At 49.7% G+C, this 22,289-nt stretch overlaps 1 protein-coding gene and 2 long non-coding RNA genes across 4 annotated transcripts in view; 1 reads left to right on the top strand and 2 right to left on the bottom strand.

Moving 5' to 3' along the window:
- Positions 1–1,396: 1,396 nt before the first annotated feature.
- SALL1 (spalt like transcription factor 1) lies at positions 1,397–16,808 on the bottom strand. Its single transcript, XM_003792539.3, has 3 exons — positions 16,331–16,808; positions 4,066–7,505; positions 1,397–2,956 (listed from the first exon to the last, which is right to left on the bottom strand). Exons 1-3 carry the CDS (start codon positions 16,404–16,406, stop codon positions 2,516–2,518), a joined length of 3,957 nt encoding a protein of 1,318 aa, XP_003792587.1. The 5' UTR covers positions 16,407–16,808; the 3' UTR covers positions 1,397–2,515.
- Positions 16,809–17,061: 253 nt separating this feature from the next.
- The window catches only part of LOC111726242, a 14,111-nt gene continuing 8,883 nt past the window's right edge, over positions 17,062–22,289 (top strand). For both annotated transcript variants that reach the window (XR_002774065.1, XR_002774064.1), the window contains exon 1: positions 17,062–17,330. This is a non-coding gene — a long non-coding RNA (uncharacterized LOC111726242). The remainder of the gene's footprint in view (positions 17,331–22,289) is intronic.
- Positions 19,661–20,489, bottom strand: LOC111726241. The gene is made up of 2 exons (XR_002774063.1): positions 20,283–20,489; positions 19,661–20,148 (listed from the first exon to the last, which is right to left on the bottom strand). It is a non-coding gene; the product is annotated as an uncharacterized LOC111726241 (long non-coding RNA).

Consider the following 22,289-nt stretch of genomic DNA (forward strand, 5'->3'; position numbering starts at 1 on the left):
TGCAGTTCACCCGCGAGTGCTCGGTGTGGCGCGGCAGCCGCTTTGGGGAGGAGCGACAGAGGCCAGGGCATGTGAGGAAGAGGGCACTGTCCGAGCCTGCTCCTCCGGTGGCCCGCAGCCCTTCATCCCCCTCCCTCCATGTCCCCAGGCTTGTCCTGGGGCGCAGTTGAAGTGCCTGGGCGCAGAGGGCACACAGCCCTGGGGAACCCCCTCCTTGCCACGCCCAGCGCCTGGAAAGAGAACATCATCTCCCCAACCACAACATCTCATCTGGCCCGCGTAGAACAAGAGTTTCTGGTTGGGATTCACTCCTTGTCCCCACTCTGGGGGGAAGAAGATCATTACTAGGGCGGCAGGAACCAGACTGGAGAGGTGCAATCTAGACATCTCGCCAATTTGGGGGGTGCTAAGACCATCCCCACACCCTGCACGCTCCCAGTGCAGTCCTGCCCTGGTCAGGGGCGCCTAAGGGGATGGGGGGTGGGGTGGGTCAGCGCCTGCCTTCAGCAGACTGGGCAGGCGGGGCCTAGGCCCTAGGCCGCAAGGTTGAGCCTGTTCTTCCAGGTTCTAAGGACGCTCCAGGGAGATGCGGCTACTTCTGCTGGAAGGTGACCGCCATGCCTTTCCCTTACCTGGACACAGCCACTAAGCCATTTCAGCACCTTCCTGGGGAAAAAACAATATTCACAGACCTTTCTAGACCAAACTTCCACCCATTGGGTTTGCTCATCCCCAAAATGGTGCACCTCAAGAAAACCTATTTCCCCCCAAAACAAAAGAAAGAATCGCATTGAATTTCATGGTGAAATATTCCAGTTGACTAGACATATTCTTTACAATGGACTTTTCCTCTCAAAAAATATGTATATACATTCACATTCCTAAAAGACTAATTGTGTAAAGAACACTGTGACCTCTCTGGGTCCAGGCCCAATTTCAGAATCAGATTATACAACCTGGTTGTATCAGGAACCCAGCAGCGAAGCTTTCAGCTGCCTGAAAAGCAGACCGAATTGAGTGAAATAAAACCAGAATAGTTGAAATAAAAACTGAAATCTAAATTGGCATAAACATCTCGCTTCAGAAAACTTACCTGTCAGGATGAAGCCTCCAGCATCCTTTGATTTTTTTTTTTTTCTTTTTCCTTGGGGGTGGGGGAGGGTGAGTTGAGAGTGGAAAGGCTATGAAATACATTCCCAAATAAGTCATGGGTATTGGGAAAACAGCTAGAGCCTCCAAATTTCAAAATAAAAGGAAACACAGGCCCATGCAAACCTGTTTCTGGTCTGCCTTTCACAATTATTTAAAGAGAGATACACAATTTACTGTCACCTGGGGAGACATTAAAATACATTCAGGGGCCTGGGTAAATAGAAATGCACTCTAAAAACACAGACACAGTATTCTGTTTTATCTGTTGCAAAAAAAATGTATTTGATTACTTGAGTAAAATTACAGTATCTCTGTTGTTAGTAAGTATTAAATGTTAAAGAAACTGGACACCCCCCTTCCTTTCAACTTTCCAAGAAAGTGCATGTAACAGTCCAATTTTTTTTTCTTCCATACCTAGTACAAAATAAACAAACACTATACCTGCTCTCTTGATCAAGAAGAAGCATTTGCTCTTGTAAGGAACATATGTACATTTTAATGAAAGTGATATTTCTTGTATATACAAGAATGTTGTTCAAGATGCTGTCCTTAGCAGCAATGTGAAATTCCAGCACACATTTTCTATTGTGAATATACCTACAAGGCAAAATGTTACGTCTCAGTTTCAACTACCAAAACAACACTTGTTTTTTTTTTTTTTCCTCTAAAGAATTCTGCGTGCTTATTACTGTACAGAAACCTATCGACATTGAGGATGACTCAAGTAAAAAGCACAATACAAATAGCAGTTCCAAACGGAAATGGTTAAATCTACGAAACAAAAAAGCAGGTTGGATTTTAGAATAAAAATCAAAAAAAAAAAAACCAAACCCTCCAAAGAACCACACTGTTCAGTCTGTACTTTCAGTTCTCTTCCTTAAATCTGTTTTGAAAGATTAGACAATGTGTTTGCTGATAAAATTTTCCAGCAGGATCAAAGTGTACATTTATATACAGACTTTATTAGAGATCTAATGCATCACTGAGGCATTGCATCACCACCAGATTCATATTAAACTGGATATAGAAAATAAGTTAATGCCAGATTATAACTGCCTAGCAGGGCGACTTGCAATTGCCATAAAAGTTACAGCAAGTTTACAGCACTCTAGTCAATTAGTATTTAGTCCAAAATACAGAAGACCAAAGTTAACGCTTGCATTCTGTTTGCAAAGCAAGGTTATATCACTAATAAATAAGCTTTCTTAGAACTCTAGAAGTTGAACAAGGTACAAAAGAATGTCTTCAGAATGTCGTAGTTCATAGAACTGGGGACCAGAAGGCAGGGGCACGGGGCAAGGCGTCGGAGGCCACCGTAGGTCACATTCGGAAGGGGAATGCTATGTCTCCAACCCAAGCTACTTTAACTTGTGACGATCTCTTTGCTGTCCTCCACGAAACGGGTGAAACGGAAGTTAGTTCCGTTCTCACTGCCTGCCATTTTCTCCAGGCCAGCCAGAGGAGCGCTGGGCTCTGAGTTCTGGAGCTTCTCCAGATTTCCTGTCAGCCCACTAATAGGTGAGCTGTTCCCACTGTCCAGGCTTCCAGGAATTGGAGGGATGCCACCGTTCTGAATGACGGAGATCTCATTGGCCTTCATGGCCAGCCCGTTGGAGAGCGCGGCTGCATACTGATTCCAGAAGCTGGAAGGATCCCCACTTCCTGATCTTGCCGCCAAATCCTTCTGGAACATTTCTGGGAACTTGACGGGATTGCCTCCTAGAAATGTCATGGGGCCGTCCACAGATAGCCGGCGACCCCGTCTCGCGGGGGTGCTGTTCCACATGTGAGTGCCCATGTGTACCTGGGATAGGGAGGGGGAGAGGAAAAAAGACGGGAGGGAGGGGGGAGAAGAGAGAAGCTTAATAGTAGAATCTGTCTCAACTCATATCCCAACACTGGACAAAGCCAGTGGCCCAAATGTCTATTCTCATTACGTGACAGACAGTGGAAAAGGTAACAGGAACCATCCACTCTCCTCCCCTGGTAATAACGCGTTCCCTGTCTGCAGCCCTGGGCCATCTTTCCTCTTCCTGAGCAAAGATGCCTTACTTACTCTTTTTTTATTACCCATATTTAGCTTATAATGGCCTCAAGCAAGCCAGTCAGTCGCAGACAGCCCCTTTCAGGGCCAGAATTGTTATGTCCACTCTCATTGCAATCCTAAGTATTGTATCTGACACTCTTAACCCTATAAATGTCCTTTTCAGATAGGAAGAAAGTCCCCCTCGCTGATTGCCCATTGGAGGGCCCGTGCACGGAAAGAGAAACCAGAAAGTAATTATTCATCTCTCACGTTACTGGCAGCAATCTCCAGAGAAATGCTCTGTCAACAGAAAAATGTACACACTAAGAGTGCGCAACTGATGCTCTAGAACTTAAGCATATTTACTTTATTTCCAACACGTATCAGTAGGAAATGTTGTATAATCAATTATCATAATACCCATTAGCAGAGCAGTGACGTTATTGTTTTTAGACAAACAAACCATGCTGGACCGCACGGTTATGAAAAATAGATGCACGCACCGAGGAGAACCGTAATTATTAAGTGATCCAGGCAGCACTCAGGCCGCACGGAGGTCTTTAATCAATACCCCATGGCAACGCCAAGCTGTCTTACTTGGTAGGTAAAGCAATTCATTTGGTGCACTTAGCGAGACAACAGAGAGAGGCCGCTGCTTCGCTTTAGGTACCAAATTATTCAATGCGCCCTGACATCCAGCAAGCTGCAGCCTGCTCTTGTCCCTGCCATGAACCTGACCCTCTCCCGGGCACCCACGATTCTCCCCACTCAGCCACGTGCGGCGGGCTCCCCTGTGAGAAGGGCCAATGACCCTGGGGGGCATGCATTACAATCAGTGGCAATGAGAAGGGCAGAGGGGGTGGGTGGTGTGCGGGTGAGCTGGGTACCTTAAGATTGCCTTTTGTCGTGAATGCTCTTCCACAAATAGTGCAAGCAAAGGGTTTCTCTCCAGTGTGGGTTCTCTCGTGAATCTGCAGGGCACTCGAAGACGAGAAGGTCTTGCCACACGTGTTGCAGTAGTGCTGTTTGGGAGTTCTCCTGGGCAGAGCTGGGAGCAGAACTGGGGAGGTGGCAGAGGAAGACAGGGGCCCAGAAGGGACGTGACTGGTAGGGGTGTCCTTACTGTCCTGAGGAGAAACATGCACAAAGCCGTTGACCTCTGTTTTGATGAGAGATGACAAGGAGTTGGCGGGAATCGCCGCGGAGTTCTGATTGGGGCCGAGGCTGGCGCTGGGCTCGAAGAGCTGTGACGGAAGGTCTCGCATCTGATGTGTCAGCATGTGCTGCTTCAGGTTTCCCTTGGTGGAAAAGCCGCGATTGCAAACTGTGCAAATAAATGGTCTCTCTTTGGTATGACTTCTATAGTGAATGTCCAAGGCACTCTGACAAGCAAATGTTTTGCCACAAATGTCGCAAGCAGTATTTTTAAATTTACCCCGGTCTCTGAAAGGGAAGAGGATCCCCAAAGAATCTTCCTTGATGATTTTCTCTGCGTGACTAGATGTCAAATCCAAAGCCCCACCATTCACTGGGGTGGGAGACAAGCCATTGGCAAACTCGCCTGGGACGGCTCTCTGTGGCTTCTCCTCAACACTGGGTGACTTGTGGAACTCCTGGGTGCTGTTGGATGGGGACAGAGCCTGCATGGAAGAGGTAGACTCTGAGATGGCCGGGCTGCCTGCACTCTGGCTCTCCATGTCACCACCCACCGAGGACGAATCATTGGTCAGGACGTCCCCCTCGACCGATCCATTCTCTACAGACTTCAGGCTGGCCTGCAGCTGCTCCGCCAGGCCGGCGTTGATCATCTTCATCTGGTTTTCCAGAGCAGCGATGCTCGACATCTCCAGGGGCAAAGGCGAGGAAGATAAGCTATCTTGGGACGCGTCTGCGGACTTGGGTGTGTCAGGGATGCTGCCCTCGGGACAGTCTTCCATGTTTTCATCGGAGAAGTTGTCTAGGTCATCAAAATTTTTCTCATCAAAGGAGCCTGTGTCAGACTCCATGGACTCGGGGTAGCTGTCAGGGACCGGGGTGTTGGGGATCTGGCCCCCCATGTGCATGCGGATGTGCTGCTGTAGGACAACGGCGTTGGTGAACTTCTTCTGGCAGATGGGGCAGGAATGTTGGACTCGGAGCGGGGGCATCGCGCGGTGCACACTGTAGTGGGTCTTGAGATTCCCTTTCGTGGTAAAAGCGCGGCCACAGATCTTGCACTTAAAGGGCCTCTCCCCAGTGTGCGTCCGGTAGTGCATTTTCAAGGCGCTCTGACAGCTGAGGACCCGATGGCAGATGACACACTCGTTGGGGTCAGTGGCCTTCTTGTCAATGTTTTCTACCAGCTGCTGAAGCTTGGACGTCTCTGACGCCTGGGCTGAGTCCAAGAGTCCCCCAAAAGGAAACTTGGCTTTAAACTGCTCGGACATGAGCGGCAACAAGGGGTTGGTAAAAGTGGTGGCCCCTCCCGGGCCGCAGTCGGCTGCCGGGGAGCTCAGCGAGCTGCTGCCCACTGGTGGGACTGAGTTGGTGACCACACCACTCTCTTCACTTTTGCCACTGGAAGGTGGCAGAGTAGGCCCTTCAGCTTCCTCTGAGAGCCCACCCAGGTTTCTCGTGGCCAATTCGGGGACCCCAGAGTCGCTTTTGACAGAGCCCGGGGGGCTGGCAGCAGAATGGCTGATGGGGATGGGGGCTGGCTCTTCCGTCTTGATGAAGGGTAGCAGGCTCGGGAGGGTGGGGGGCAATGGCAGGCCAACCGAAGTGGTCAGGGTGGGCAGGACTGGTTTGGTGTCGAGCCAGCTGGTGACTGGCTTCTCTGGAGGGATGGACATGCCGTAGGGGATGCCGGTACTCGTGGGGATGTTGTCCAAGTGTTCAGGCACGGGGTAAGGGTTCATCTGGATGTGAGGGTATTTCTCTTTGTGGCGCTGAAAGTGAACTTTCAGGTTGCCCTTGGTGGAGAACCTGTTCCCACAGATGTTGCACTTGAAGGGTCTCTCCCCGGTGTGGGAGCGCAAGTGGATCTGCAAGGCACTGTCGCTCCCAAAGACCTTGGCGCAGAACCTGCACTTGTGTTTGAAGAACGCCTCATCGGAAGTGCTTTTCACTTCGAAGGCAGTGACATTTGGTGGCTTGCTTTTTCTTTGCTGGGCCAAGGCAGACAAGGAGTTTAAATCCTCCGCAGTTGTTCCGACGCTGGGCAAAGGGCTGGGGAAAACGGAGTTAGCAGGGGCCGGCTGAGGTAGAAGTGGATTAGACGCAGGACTTAACAAGCTGCTTATTGCGAAAGCTGGTGAGGATGACGCTGAGACCGCTGGGTTGCTGACGTGGGAGGCACCAGCGCTCGAAGCCACTTTTTCCGAGGACGGGGTGCTAACTGCGGCCGCCAATATGTTGATATTGGGAGAAGAGCCACTGTTGGATGGAATGATGGGGTTGCCAGAACTGCTCTGAGGTAGCTGGATGGGGGGTAGCTGCTTCACACCACTAATGCTGGCAGATTGGCTGGCGAGGCTCTGCGCTAATCCAGCTGCTGCCGCCAGCTGCTGAGACAAATGGGAACTCAGCGTGGACAAGGGGTTGGCAGATGTTCGTAAAGTACCTTGAGAAGGACTAGAAGACGTTGGCAGGTCTGCGTTCTGAGACGCCAACAGCAATATTTGGTGACGAATCTGTTCGATCAGTTGCAGCTGGTGGATCTGCTGCTGCTGCAGAGCTAAGAGCTGCTCCATGAGGGCGGGGACGGCCAGCTTGCCCCCGGAGGCCCCACTGCACCTCGCTTCCTGGGAGAACTGGGCCACCGCCACCTTGGTGCTCTGGAGGTTCTCGATGATGACGTTGCTATTGATCACGGAGAAGTTGCCCAGTGTCGTCAGGTCCCCGAGTTGAGGTAGAGAGGTTGTGAGTGCTGAGGTACCTGGGGAAGGACTGCTGCTGCAGCCTGGGGCTGTACTGCTGAGGCCGCTGCCACCAGAAGTGCCACTGCTGCTGCCACCGCCGCTTTTGTTAGCAGCCGGGGCCTCCGCCTCCATGGACTCTTCCCGGTCAGGCCCACTGTGTTCCGAGAGGTCTCTGCAGTCTACTCCATCTGTTTTGTTAGCTGTGTCGTTCATTTGTTCCTCAGGGTTATCGGGAGGGGGGCTGGGGGAGAAAGTTTCAGGCGGGGAGGTCGGATTTTCATTTACGATTAAAACTAATTGATTTTTAGTACAGTTCTTCTTGTGAAGCAGAAGATCTGATAATTCAAAGAACTCAGCACAGCACCGGCCACAGACATGGGCGTCCTTGCTCTTCGTGGCGCGACTTGGTTGGCCCTTTTCTGTGTCTCCTACGAACATCAAAAGGTACAGGATTAGAAAGGGGACCAGGGACCCACGGCCATCCCCCATGACTTACCAAAAAAAAAAAAAAAAAGAAAAAAAAGTTAACCAATTGTTTTCTGTTTGCAAAACTCAAAACTGTAACCCTTAGAAATTAATCAATAGGAACATTCGCAATTCATTTTTAAGGGTAAGGAGGAATTGCCATCAATCTAGGATCTCAGACACTCGTGGCCTTCAGATAATTCATCAAAATATAAAATACTATGAATGGAAGACATTGGCGTATAATGAAATTCCATAGCAAAATATTGATTTCCAATATCTTATCCCCCTTACTGTCTACTTGCGCGGGGAGGCTCCAGCCACCGTCCTGGGGACTTATTAGGCTCTTGAGTTTCTGTCAACCTTATTCATTTTCAACTGATTCAAAGATATCTGTGACAGTTTGTCCTGTCACTAAACTAATTTGTAGTCATTCAGGTTCCAATCAGTTGTTGACAAGGGAGAAAAAAAAACGCATATCACCAAGCTGGAGATTGACAACTTGAAAGTCACCTCCAGGCCCTACCTGGAACCTGAGCTAAGTTTGTGACAAATGCACTCCAGTTACATCAGTCACAAATCCTCTGCACCCCTGCTCAAGACTCACTCGAATAAGGAAGGGAAAGCAACACTCACACAGTGGTGACATTCGTTACAAGGCCTGCCTGGCACCTATATATCACCCTCTGGCATGTTTATTTTTAAAATTAAAGAATGCAACCCTGGCTACAATTCCACTAATCAAGGAATATAGGCCACGATGGCCCACATGGCAGTGTTATGTCCCTAATACCTCCTCGAAAGTGCTCCTTTTATCTATAAAAACTGGCATGAGATTTACATTCCTGATTACACATCAACTTAAAGAAGGCTGTGCAGTAGAGGGAAGTGTTCCCATCCCCTAAGAAATAATTCTTGGTTTAGAGTTTGGAAATGATTTGCAATTCTCCTAGTCTGAATGCCTTTAAAAACAGTTTGCTCTTAACTGTTATCAATTGTTTAACAGATTGTCCTGAACCTTTTATTATAAAAATCCCTTTATTTCATGTTTGTTTCCACTGGTTGCTCAGATGTCTTCTCACTGAGATCCATTTGTAAATTAAACATAAAAATCTCCAACTCCAAGCTAACACCCTATTCAAAGGCAGGATGGCGTCCCATTGTTTGCCCTGCATGGGGAACACCAACTTCTGTTGTACAAATGGTGTGTGGTCATCTACGAAGGCTGTGGAAAAAAAAAAAACTGTTTAATTCAAGGATTACCTCCCTGCAAGCTTTTCTGCAGAACTGAATCAGATAATAGGTAGTTTCCATGACTTCCAAATTGAATCTCCCAGAAAACTTGCAGGAGAAAAAAAAAAAAAAAGTAACTGCAGATAGGAATAAATGCAAAATCAAAATGTTGCTTTTTGCAGCAAACGTAAGAGTCTGCTCAGAAGAACTGGTCTTTGGCCTTTTTGTAGTAAACATCAAAAAAGCTTGAGTAGTTTTACATTCCAGAAAATAAAATGAATACCTAAATAGTGCTTTCTGGAAATGCCTTGACTCCATTTGCCTTGAGTGATGCCGAAGTTGATTAGAACCCCTGGTGAAGTAGCTAAACGCATGTACACTTTACTCACGGGACTGTTCCTTGAGTAAGCTAAGTTATACTTAACAAGCCAGCTTCCCTAATGCCCATCTTTTAATCTCCACGAGGGTATAGCGCGAAATGCATTAACGCCACCAAAGAAATCTTAGTGGTAGCAGAAAATACCAATAATGATTCGGTTTTCGTGTAATGTCTGATCATCCTAATTGGCACCGGATTCCTACACACACTGAAGGTGCCGTTTTAAGCACGTTTTCCCCCTGTCTCTTCCCCTGTCCTTAGAAATCATACAAACCAAATATTAGATGAAATTTGCTAAAGTTAGGTTGCTTCACTTGGGACAAAAATAATGTGACAAAAATTCTCTTGAAAGCTTCTTATTTTGACAACCGATTTTGAATGATGCATCCATTTTAGATGCTTATTTTAAACTAGGAAATGCAATTCCTAATATATTCAACAGAAATGTTATTTCTTTCTCTTCGCACATTTCCATATGTAATGGTTATGTTTCCATCTACTTTTACAGCCAATTACGAAGGAACAAAAGCTATTCTGTTTGTTCACACATTTTCAACAAAATGCATTAAAACTATTATGTCAGCATGTTCTATTAAGCTCTGCATTCAGTGGAAAATACTTTTCAACCAGCTCACATTTATCAAAACATAAAGCCACTTTAAAACACAGTTTTGCTTGGTCAGCTGGGCTTAGACAAATAATGACAGATTCAGAGCTAAATAACTAGCAAGGGAAATCAGAAAACTGACTTCATCAATTGTACACATTACAATGTAGTTGCTTCAAATATTTAGCACATCTGTGCTTACGATTAAAGGACATTTTAATTCTTTATAACTTGCAAACATCTGATAGTCTCCTAAGATAGAGAGAAAATAAAAGAAAGGTTACTTTACAGGATGATGGCTTCCTTGCACTTGAATTCTGAATTTGTGCTGCCTGAAGATTCACTTGAGAATTTTCGAGTTTGTCAACCTGAACATTTTTTATACTGAGGATTGTGCTAACTGGAAAATAAAGATGCTTAAAAATAAAAGCCTGCTTGCTGCTAAGAAAGAGACTGCGTTAAAAAAGTTACCCACATTTTAGCTTAGATTTTCACACCATTTTAATAAGCTGACATCTGATCTCACTGTAGAGTCAACTAATTTAATTTCCTGATGTTCATGCACCTCCCACCCCCACCCCCCAAATCCTGGTATCTATTTTGATTTATTTGAAAAGCAGGTGTCGCTACACTGTAATAATTCCGAACTTTAAATCTATCTGTATTCTGAACAGAATTCCAGTGAATCAGCTTAAAAACAAGAAGAGAAAACAGGAGGACTAGTTTGAATCTTTAACTACCAAGGGAATATTTTCAGTGGTAATAAGATACACATATTCTCTCTCTCACACACACAACAGAGGAACATGTTCTAATTCATTTTTCTGATCATCCGCTATCTTGTATCTCCCTCAAAAAATCTGTTACCCAGGATGGCAACTGGTGACCTCATTATAGTAAATACACTTGCCTTGCTCCTTGTACTCTGGTGAAAATAACAATCCAGTTCCTTTTCTATGGATTTTGCATACAAATTAAAGAATTAAAGTCGTTACCTAGTGCTAGAGTAAGACAGGAAAATTTAGGAAGCAGGAGTTTTCTATGTAGGTATACGCAAAAAGATACTTGGAAATTTCTGGGCCTTATCTGGGGAGGGGAAGAAGGTGATCTTATACCCCTACCAAATTTATACCAAAAAACCCCAGATATTTTAATTCCTAACGTGCTATTTAGATACTTGGTGCCCAATTCAAAATTTCAGTTATTCATCATCTGAACTGAACAGTACAGAATTGGAAGCAGAAAACCGAAGAGTTTCAACTTATCTATCTACTGAAAAAATAAAAAGAAAACCGTGCTCCCCCCACAGAAAGGTGCAGCCAGCCAGGAAAGGAAGAAACCAAACCAAAACAAAACAAACCCCCCCAAAAACAAACACTTGACTCGACCAGATTTAGGGGGTTTTGGAGCTCCTCAGAAAGATACTCACTGTCCTTCACATTATCTATAAGTGCATTTACATTTTTTAAAACAGACCCTCTCACGATAGTGGTTTTGGCGTTTGTAATTTTAACAGGCTATTTCTTTCCTTAGACCTATTTGGAGAGGCTACTACAAACATCTGATTGATCGAATTTTAATCTTTTTCAATTTTTACTTTCCAATAGATCCGGGACAAGCTTGAGTCTGAAATGTTCCCTGTAAGACTCTGAAGAAATTTTGAACACTATGGTATACGCTGTGTCTATTATTTTTCTGTAAGGTCTAAAGTTTCTTCTATGTCATATGTAAGCTAATGACAAATTTACTGGGCCCCTGTAAGCGCCCTTAGTGGTCTGACCAGGATTAGTGTATTCCTGAGTAGAAGAATACAAATAAAATCTCTGAGAAAGTGACAACACGGACAAGACACTCTTTTTAAAGCAGGGATCCAAGCCCACCTAATGCACACAAGAAATGAAAGGGCGAAATGTCTTTCCCAGGGATGAATCAAACTGAACACTAGATGGGGTTCCAGTTGCAAGGGTTTGTTCAAAAACTTCTTTGTGGCTTTCCTGTTCCAGTGACGCGTAAAAGAGAGACTCCTTAAGGCGAGATCTAAACTTTGACTACATAAACATTGGCAAAGGCACAAGAAACTAAATCCCTGTTGTTTAAGGGTAAAACTGAGCTATGGGAACCACCTGTCAATCTTCCCCTTTGGGGGTCTGGCATCTGAGGGTGACAGGGGAATAAGGTTAGGAAAAGAAGCCAGGCTGATAAGGTGAAACTAAAATAAACCACCAACTTCCTGCTAAGTGACTAGCAAGACTCAATTTGGGGGTCACTGGGACGATACTGAAGGACATATTATGGTCTGGACCTTGTCACCTCTGCATGGGAGGAGGCAGGCAAAGGTTAAAACAGCTCCACACATCCCGGTTTCTAAAGCCTGGCATACAAAACTTTTTTTCTTTTTTGGGGGGAGGGGTGTCGGTTCTCCAGTTCACTGATTATCTCTTTCCATAAACTGCTAAACTACTTCGATCTTGATAGCTGAAGACTATTTTGAAATATAGGGCTGTCTGCCCTGAGATGTGTCTCAGAAAAACCTAGGTAAAGGCTGCAGAAGGATTTTGTTCTGGTTCCTCCACAGAGCTTAGCTTTTAACAATTTCAAAAAACTTAGCCAGTCCGCCTAGCTCTTCTCCAGGTCCCAGGAAGATCGCCACAAGAAACATGTGCGTTTCTGCCTTCCAGAGGACTCCGTTGGTAAGGACAACTTATGCCTCCAAAAGTATAAAGAAAAGAAATAGAGCCCCCCCTCCCACCCACCCAAAGAATCTAGACGTTGGCACTTGTGCCTGAGAACTATAGGGAAAGTTGGTGCAAAATAAACTACAAAAAATTCAGAATCATGACTCTGTGTGCTTGCTTTTAACATTTTAAGAAATGTGTGCAGCCTAAAGCCATTTCAAAAAAACAGTTTGCATTTTCTCATCCAGAATCTTCTATTATGTCAAACTTAAAAATAGGCCTGATTTAAACATGAATTCTTTCCAACTGCCTTACCTTGCAGGTGTTGGTTTTTCGAAAAAAGCAATTAATTGTCGTTCTCCCTAACCTTTCGGGCCCAGAAATCAATGCGTTGCTATTAAGCTGCTCACAATGGGTGAGTTACTTTGGTAAATAACAGAATTTCGTTCTTCATATAAATACGAGACATTTTTATGACACTTCATAGGAGAGCCAGTGTTTCATCTGAGATTCGTGGTTTTTATTTTCTTCCAATATTATCTTTTCCTTAAGAGAGCTGAGCACCAAAATACTTTCTTAATAAATGAATGGGATCTGAATGGGCCATCTATGTAGTTATAAGAATCTTAAAAGAATCAGAGAAGGAAAAACCCCAATATACACAAAGATGCACACAAGAACACACTGAAATCCCATCACTGGGTTTTAATCATCTTTTTAAATAATCCTTGAGGATTATTTCTCTCAGTGAATAAGCTTCCCAGTGGCAGTCATCTTTCTATAAGTACTTTGAGACTTGTTGAATACCATTTAAGGGACAAATCATATTTGCCATAATCTTGCTCTCACAAGGAACAGAAAAATGACCAAGTTTAAAATTATTTTCGAGTGTTTCTGACATTACAGTTGCACTAAAGTAGAAGAATATAACGGCACACGAAGAGCAACTCTTGGTTTTTTGAACGGGCTTCGAAGAAGCTATCATTGTGGCTGCTTAGAGTGGCTTGGGCTTTTCTGGTAAGCACAGACACTTCAACACACACGCGGGATACAACACAGCGCCTTGGGCCCGTCCATGCTGCAGGGCTGCTGTCCCTGAGGTCTACAAACTTTTCTGGGTCCCACTCTGCGTGGGTACCAGGAAATGCAAGGTGCATCAGAAGAGCACAAATGAGATTTAATTAACTTACATTGGATGTTTCAGTTACTGTATTCTAAGACCATCTCGAGCCATCAGAAAAAGTAACCGTAATGTTTGGAGAAGGGTTTGCTTTCTAAAAATTGAACCACCTTTATAGACACATAAAAAAAACCAGAACAAAACAAAAAAACCCAAACTCCTACAAGTATGTGTAAGGTGTGGGGAAGAAAAAGACCTGGCCGAATTCACTGCAGAAAAGGAGACTTTTAAAAGTTAACTTTGAGCTATGACATGAACTTTCAATTCTATTTATCTCACAACCATTCCCAAATAAAAAGAACTGGGGTCTGTTAGGCCCTCCTGCACGGCAGGCACTGGGGAGGATTACTTGTGTACTAATATTATTACAACACACTAAATCCTGTAGCCCTATTACAAAATCTACCCTCTAGGCAACTTCTCCCAAACTTATTGTTCAACCATGTAAAAACAGTCATAACCTAAAACCATTACTACCGAAGAAAAAGAGGAGGGGGTGGGGAGAGGTGAGGGCAGAGGGCTGGGAGGGAGGTGTTTCCTGGGGTGCCCCTAACAATTTAACTGGTTCTCAGGACAATGAACCAGCTTTGGGGGGAAGAAAAAACAGAGGAAAGAAAAAGACATGAAGAGACAGAGAGAAAAGAAAAGAAACTTGATTCAGTTACTTAATTAACTTACCTCAAAGCTCAAATAAACTAAAAAAAAAAGGGGGGTACTAATAAATAATAATGGTAAGAGGTAGTGAACCTTTTATGCTATCGCTTTATGAGAAGCTTTAACTATTAAAAATTCCGGATCCAGCAGGCAAAAGGCAAAGATCTATCACGCATCACTTCCCTGCGAAGCCAGTCTTTTATTTTGTCTTCTGAAAATGTAGAAAATCAGTGCAAATTTTAAAAATAGACTAAAAAAACCCCCCGCAAAACCAAAAAGCAAAGCCTTGTCTACCCTCTCCTTGGGTACCTTGTATACAAACTGCCAACCTGAACAGTATTAGAGGGTAAAAGGTCCATCAGAAACTTAGGAAAAATCAGTGTGGGGACCAGAAGCAGAAAAAAAACAGCTGAGAAAACCCGGAAAAAATACCCGGAGAGGTTGCTGCGGCCTTGGGTAATTTCACCTCGATTTACCCTTCGGGCTAGGTTGCCTTTGGGTGGAAAGCGGGGTTCAGAGGCTCTTTTCAACGGACTGAGAAATCGCAGAGACTCAGAAAGTATTAGGGGCACGGTGGGGGGGGGGCGGATATTGTAAACAATTTTCTTAGCTGGCCTCAAGTCCCCCAGTTTCTTACAGGGACCCCACGCCAGGATTCTCCTTTCCAGAGAGTCAGGGGGAAGGCAGCAGGGGCCCTTCACTTCGCCGCGCCCTCGCCCTGCCGAGAGCCAGGCCTCTGGGGAAGGACGGAGACCGAGGGCCCGGCAGCCGCTCAGCTAAGCCGGCGGAGGTGCGGATCCACGGGCACGCTTTTCGGTTCTGCAGGGAACCAACTCTTTCCTCCATACCCCCAAGTGCCGCCCGGGACGTGGGCTTCCAGAGAGGCATCCTAAGCCGCGGAAACCCGTCTGAGTTTGCCCCGCGTCCTCCTGCAGCCCAGAGGCCAGCCTCGCGCCGGGATGACCCGGGGAGCCGCTGCGTCGCCTCCGGCGCTGGGCCCAGGAGCTCGGAGGCCAGTAAAGTGAAACACCTCCAGGACCCCCAGTTCCCTGCCCGATCTCTCCCCGCTCTCGGCCGTACCTCCAGCACACAAACTTTGTTCTGCACAAGTTCATTCCCTTCGGGACCCACAGTTGTCGCCTCCAGCGGAGAAAGCGAGTGCCCTGGTTTCAGGAAGATTCTCCTCTGGTTGGCTACCTCCAAGCTCTGAAAAACTACCCTAAGACCCCCCTTCTCGACCCGTGTGGAAGTGTGGAGCTACACGATCCGCAGAGGATGCACACCTAATATAAAGATTTTAGGGGGTGGAGGTGCAAGCGTTGGGAGGAAAGATTCCAGGAGAAATTTAGGGAGCCAGACCCCGACTCCTCCCCTCCTCTGCCTGCACGGTCTCGGGAACAGCCCGCAGCAAGGACAACTCTCCGCTCCAGTCGCGACCCCAGCGTGTCAGGCGCCGGCACCCAGACACAGGTCCCACGTTCTTGCAGCTTTGAACCCCCAAAGACACCCCAATCCGCCGCGCGGGCCGAGGGAGAGTGTGAGCCTGGGGAAGGGGAGGCGCAGCGAGCTGCCCCCACGCTCGGGAGTTCAGCCGGTGCGAGAAGTAAACTTCCTTCCCGCCGGCAGCAGGGACTGGCGGCCGAGGCCGGGCCGGGGCCCGGGCGCCACGCGGGGAGCGCTGGGGGCCCCCGCACGTAGGCGCGGGCCACCTCCGACCGCACCCGCTCCTCGCTGGGCTTCCAGGTCCGGGCTGCGGCTCATTTCCCCGGAAAAGCCGGGACCAAGAAGCAAGGCCAGCATGCCTTCCCTCCTCCCCCGGGAGGACCCAGCAACTCCGGAAAGATCCTGCCGGGAGATGTGCTAGCTTCTCCAGGGCAGGAGAAGCCCAGCAAAGGCAAATTGAAAATTAAAAAGAAAAAAAATGCTCCCAGTGGAAAAGGCGATCGGGGATGCAGCAGCAGAGGGAGTGGGCGCGGGGGCCAGCCGCGTGTGCGTGGGTCCGAGTGTGCGTGAGTGTGTGTGTGTGTGTGTGTGTCCGCGGCGCGGGCCGGAGCACTCACCATCTCGCCGGGGGAGCGAGGCCACTTCGGGGTCGGATTGGAAATGTTGAGGCTTCGCTTGCTTCCTCCGCGACATGCTGGCTCAAACATCAGCTGGGGCAGAATAAAAAATTACTAAAAAAAAATCTTCTCAAAATTACGGAAATCGAGCGGCGGCGGCGGCGGCGGCTCCCCCCGCCCGCCGGCCCGCCCGCCCCCTCCCCGGCTCCCCGGCCCCGGGCGCAGCGCGCATGTGTCCTGCTATAATTATGATTATCAATAATGCATTGCGATTAATCATAGAGGGGCTCTTTGAAAGGCGATTGGCACCGAGCCAGCGCTATTCAAACCCGCTCGCCTTAATCAATTAGTTCGTGATTTGCTGCAGACCCCTGTCTCTCCGCGCGCTGGCCCAATAAGCCGGCCGCGGGGCTGGCTCTGCGCGCCGCGCCGCCCGACACTGGGTTAACCCTCTTTGCGACCGTCCGAGACTCCGCTGCCCGGCCGCTGGGGGCCGACCTCTACTCCACTGCGCGCCCGGCGCCCCGGCCGGCGCCCCCTGCTCCCTCCCTCCTTCCTACCCACCCCCCCCATGCCGGGCTGGGCCGACCCAAATTAGCAAGCCCTCCCCGGAATTAAGCCGCCCGGGGTGGGGGTGGGGTGGGGGTGGGGCCGGGCGGCGGGGGCTGTGGACCTAGGCTGCGAGCGCCCTGCGAACTTCCCAACTCCGGCGCTAGGCGCGCCGGCCCGCGGGGGGAGGGAGTCCTGTGGAGGGATTTGGGGAGCTGGCGTCTCTTTTCGTGTTTCTTCGTATCTTTAAGAGGTACCAGAAAGCAGCCCACCCCCACCCCCATTAAAAAAAATAAGCGAGTGGGGAAGAGCCAGCCCCACGCCGGTCCGCCTCCCGCCCACGGTTCGGCCTCCCTCCCGCCCGCCGCCTGGCTAGGCGCTCCTTCGCCCCGAGTTCTCCATCCCCTGAATCCCGGGCTCGCGGGGGCGCGGAGAAGAGGATCCAGGAAAGGTTTGGGAACGTGAATGGGTTTAGGGCGGGGGGGAGGGGCAGCTCTCTCGCCACCCCATCCCCTCCCCCCACGGGGCCCTGATCTTCTAGCCTCTCGCTTGCTCCCTCGCTCCCTTTCTCTACCTCGGACATTCCCGGGACAATTAGGGCTGAAGTTTTCGGGAGAAGCAGCCCCAAGCCCGTGGGATAAGGGGGCGGCTCGACTCCGCCCAGGACCCCTCCCGGACCTCCCCCCCGGCCGCCCCGGTTGGCTGCAGGGCGCGTCACTCCGCGGGGAGGCGGCGGTGGCGCCGCCGAGCCTAGGGCGGGCGGAGAGCTGGGACCGGCCTGGGCTCGGAGTTCAGCTCCGTCCGGGGGGAGGGGAGGGGCTGCTGCTTACCCGGTGCGCGGCAGCCCGCCCCCGGCATGGGGTGGCGCGACCCGGCCAAGCTTGGTCCTGGACAAGTCCAGTCCCTGGGACCCCTGCACTCCCTGCCCTGGGGAGGGTGCAGTTCCCAACTTGCTGGTTCTAGATGGTGGCGCCGAGACGGGGGTTGGGGGGTGGGTGTCCTTGTCCGCGCTGCCTGGCGACGCAGAAGCTCGCCTCCACTTTTGGGCACTGCCCGAGTGCGGCGCCCAAACTTTTCGCTCTCACTCCAGCTCCCGGAGCTGGGCTGCAGCCTCCCTGCCCGCGCCCCGGAGTGCAGAACCGGGAGCTGGGTCCTTCTACCCGGCGCTGGCGTCCGCAAACCTGGGACTCGGTCGGCTGCTCAGCCCAGCTCTTTTCCCCTCGCGCCGCGGGGTCTCCTGGTTCCAAGGTTCCCGCAGTCCGGTGCCCAGAGGTCTAAACTAACTAAACTTTGGCTGAGTAGTGGGAGAGGAGGGGTGCGGATACACAATCCCTACCCTATCTTGCAATCGGGAAGGGAGAGGGCTCATGAGGACGCCCCAGTTTGGGAGCGCCCTTGAGGCTGGATGGTGCCGCAGTCGGTTCGCGCGAAGTGGGCGCCAGTTGCCGAGGCAGAGCTTGGGGGACTCCCGACCCTACCGCGCGCCCCTAAAGTGACCCTTTTCTCTTTCTCATAGCTTCTTCAGCCTTGTCTTTCTTTTTTAAAGGTCTAAAGGTTTTGTGCGGGGGTGTGTGTGAATGTTTTTGTTGTCCATCTGCTGACTTTTCCCCTTAATATAACTTCTCCATTCTTTCTCCTTGTTCTCTCTCTTTTCACCTTTTCTCCAATCGCTGTAATTTCTCCCCTCTCTCTCTCACACACACACTCCCTCTCCCCTCTCTCCCTCGCTCCCCTTTCTCCCCAGGTCCTGTTGGGTACAGTAGATTTTGATAAAAAGACAAACGAAGCTATCAGTGCGGCTGATGTTGAAGAATGAAGATAATAATGTTTCCATAGGTGGTGCTTCAAATGCCATTATTTCTCACTGAATATTTAAAGAGATCCCTCGGCAAAGATGGATCTGTGCGCTCCTGGGGTGCGAGCAACTCGCTTCCCCCAGCCCCCCGGGAGCATGTAGGGGAGCACATGTAAATCCCGCACCCCCATCCCTGCCCGGCAAACAGGAGTCCGTGCAGACACAGCAATCCACGCTCGCCCCAGGTACACGCACGCGGCCGTGTGCACTTGCACACGCGTTTTCCTGATGATGCCGGAGTTTGGAACTGCCCGCATCCGTCACTAACAAGCTTGGCTTCTTTAAAGCCCGGGCCTCCCCGGCACCTCGTGCTGCCGGGAACCAAGCCCAGCTGGCGGCCCCGCAACCCTTCCTGCGGCACGGCGCGGGGAGTGCGCCCCGAGAAGCTCCGGGAATAGCTTCACACGTGTTCGTACCTTGCTCTCTGTGGGATGAAGATTAAGAGGGGGGGGGAGAGTTTTTCCTCCCCCCTTAACACTGTCACAACCAACCAAACGAAATGAACATGTAAAATCAGCTTCGGGATGTTCAATTAAAAAATGGTCAAGGAGAGACGAATTGATTGGGGGCATCCAAACTTCAGTAACTTTTTTCGTTCTTTTGCGTCCTCGACGGCGTGGAAGCCGGCGTTTCGCTCTGCGCTCGGCGTCCCCAGCTAATTTCTTGTTTGTTTTCTTTCACTCGGTGGCCAGGGTAGAGGAGAGGGGAGGCAGAGGAGGGGGGATGGGAGGAGGGGGAGGGTCGCAATGGCCCGGAGAGGAGAATTGGCCTGTATTGTTGATGGCGATACATCAATTACCGACCATTGTCTCGGGCCCAAGTTCCGTGGTTCGCTTGTGCAGGCGCCGCAGTGTCAGGGCGCTGGCGAGGCTCCGCGTGCCGCGATGCGGAGAAATAATTAAATCAATAAAAAAACGGAGACAGAGTGGGGCTTAATTTTTATTTTTGAGCAGGTCGAAAGGCGGCAGCGAATGCGAGTGAGGTGCCACAACTGCAGTCCCTCCCCACGGCCTCTGACCCCTGAGACCTTCGCGCTCTACACGGGGTCGAGCCGTCCCTGGGGGAATCCGGGCGAGTACGTTCGGACATGCAGGTTCCTCCGGAATACCAGGGGCAGATCCGCGACTGGGAGTGAAGTGCGGGAAGCCGGGAGAGGCGGCAGCTGCGTCAGGGTCGCGACCTCCTCGCGGCCGAGAGGAACCGCACTCGGGGAGGCGCTTGGCGAGTTTTGTAAACTCCCAGCTTGGGGATTCCATGCTTGTTTCTACCAATACGCCCCCTCAGTTTTCCCAAGACCTAGTCTGGAGCATCCTCAGTGGGTTGGTGGGGCAGAAGGGCTGCGCCCCAAGGCCGCGGGCCACGATTCAGTTCCCAGCAGAGGGGTTTCCGGGCTGCCGCGCTTCAATCGCAGATTCTAGAAAGGGGAGAGGGAAGTTGAGACGCCTCATTCTGAGACCTGGCCCTTCTAGCCTCAAAAGTATCTTATTTTGGCCTAATTTGACCCTGGGTCTGGCATGGGGCCTGGAATGAGGCCTTGCCTGGGCTCACCCTCTTTCCCATTCTGCCGGAACTGGGTGGGCACACAACCCCAGAAATGTTGGGCGCCTCACGCACGCTGCCTGCACCCCTTTCCTCGTCCCCCGGCTCCAGGCCCTGCTGGCCCCTGGCGGAGGCTAGGAAGGCTGTAGAGGAGGTTTCGTTTTCTAGCAAAAAGCGGCGAAAAGGCAGCAGCGGCGCCCCGAGGGCGGGGGAGGAGGCTCACCGATGGTATCACCGTTATTGATGGGGAAACGTTCGGGGCAGGAGCCCAGAGATCAGGTTCCCAGTCCCTCCCCTCCCGGGAGGTGGGTGGGACAGAGCTGCTAGTGAGCTCTGAGTGTGTGTGTGCGCGTGTGTGTGCGTTTGGGGGGGCGCCTGAATGCACCCGTATTCACCACCCAGGGTTTATTTGTATTTTCCTAGTCTGAAAGTTCTTTTTTTTGGGGGGGGGGCGTTCGTAGAGAGAGGAAGGGTTGAGGTGGCTTGCACTCAGCCCTTAGGACACTTTCTCAGGCTTGGGGCTGAGTGGGTGGGAGAAGAGGGTTAAGAAAAATGACATAAAGCAAAGTCCGAGTTTGGAAAGCTTACTATAAATTCAGTTATTTTTCCAAATCCCGGACTTCGCTTTCCCGGGAGTTTCAGAAACTCCGTTTTTAACTGTAGTGCTGTGGCTCAAATAATAACCTCTCCTTGAACACCCCAAGCGGTTTCGAACCCTAGGCCTGGGGGAGCAGGCTCCGGTGGTGCCCCCGCCCCTAGCCGAGTCTACGCTGTGTGCCCCGCGCACTTGCGCTCAAGCTGCTAAATTCCAGAGGCGTAAAGGCGCATTTGGGGGTAGAGGTTGGAGGGGGCGGGGGGACCCCTGTGGCCCATCGCCAAGGGCTATCTCCAGACCCGCGGCGGCTTCTGCGCGGGGACCCCGCGTCCGGTCGCCGGCTCGGGCGAGATTCAGCCGAGGCAGGCGGAGGGCGGACTTGGTAACTACCCGCGCGCGTCTCAGCCTAGAATCGCTTAGAGCCTGCCCCCGGCAAACTTCGTTTTTCTTCGCTTGGAGGGCCATTCCCATACGGCATTTAGCAACTGACTTCGCTAGCGACTGCAAGCTCTAGTGATTTTTATTTTCCATCCACACTGGGCGTCTCGCACTCACTCACTGCACCCCGCATGCAACAGTGCCTCGCTCAGGGGTCTCAGGGAATGAAATTCCTCTCAATGAAAATGTCCCGAGGTAGAGAAAGTGGAAAAGGCTAAACAAATTTATAAAAAGAAAACCTTTGTTACCTTTTGGTTCAATCTCTTTGCGGTTTTCTAAGCCTGGAAAAAAAAAAAATCGTCACCATGCAACAGTGTAGCTAATTCTTGGAACCTACTAGTGGGATGTTCACCAAGCCCAGCAGGGCGCACAGATTCCTATGCCAGCTCGAGGAGGACTTCAGGATCCAGTAAAGAGTGACTAGTTCTTACACGTCTGATGTAGGAAGTAGTTGTGAGATCTGGACCCTCAGTGTGTGCTTTTGGAGAGACTGGGTGTCTGCCAGGAAACTCATCTTCATTCATAACGGAGGTCCTCTCAAACGACCGCCCTGGGGCACTCCTAGATGGACTAATTTAGCAAATCTCTTGCAACAAAGTTTTTTTTTTTTTTTTTTTAAACTGATGCATGGTAACCTTTTTAAAAAATAAAAGCAAAATGTCTGTTTTTAAAGAACAGATTAAAAATTCTCAGAGATGAGCATCTTGGTTTTATGAAAAAAGTGTGTGCAGTGAAACTTTGGTGAATGGCTTCTCTCCAACAGCTTTCATGCAGGGAGGCACCTTTTGGTTTCTGTTTGGTAGAAATGAAATGGCAATGTCTGGTTTCAGAACTTTGCTGGGGAACTGACACTTCCCTATGAGCAAGGCCTGCCTGTCGCTTTATTGGTAATTGATAAAGTCTCAGCTGAGCTACGACTTTCAAACAGGGAGTATTTCTTTGGGTTTCTGACTACTGGCTTTTGAGTGAAGTTGGTTTTGTTT

Source organism: Otolemur garnettii, unplaced genomic scaffold (assembly GCF_000181295.1).
Source record: "Otolemur garnettii isolate 467f Iridium unplaced genomic scaffold, OtoGar3 scaffold00058, whole genome shotgun sequence".
Lineage (NCBI taxonomy): Eukaryota > Metazoa > Chordata > Mammalia > Primates > Galagidae > Otolemur > Otolemur garnettii.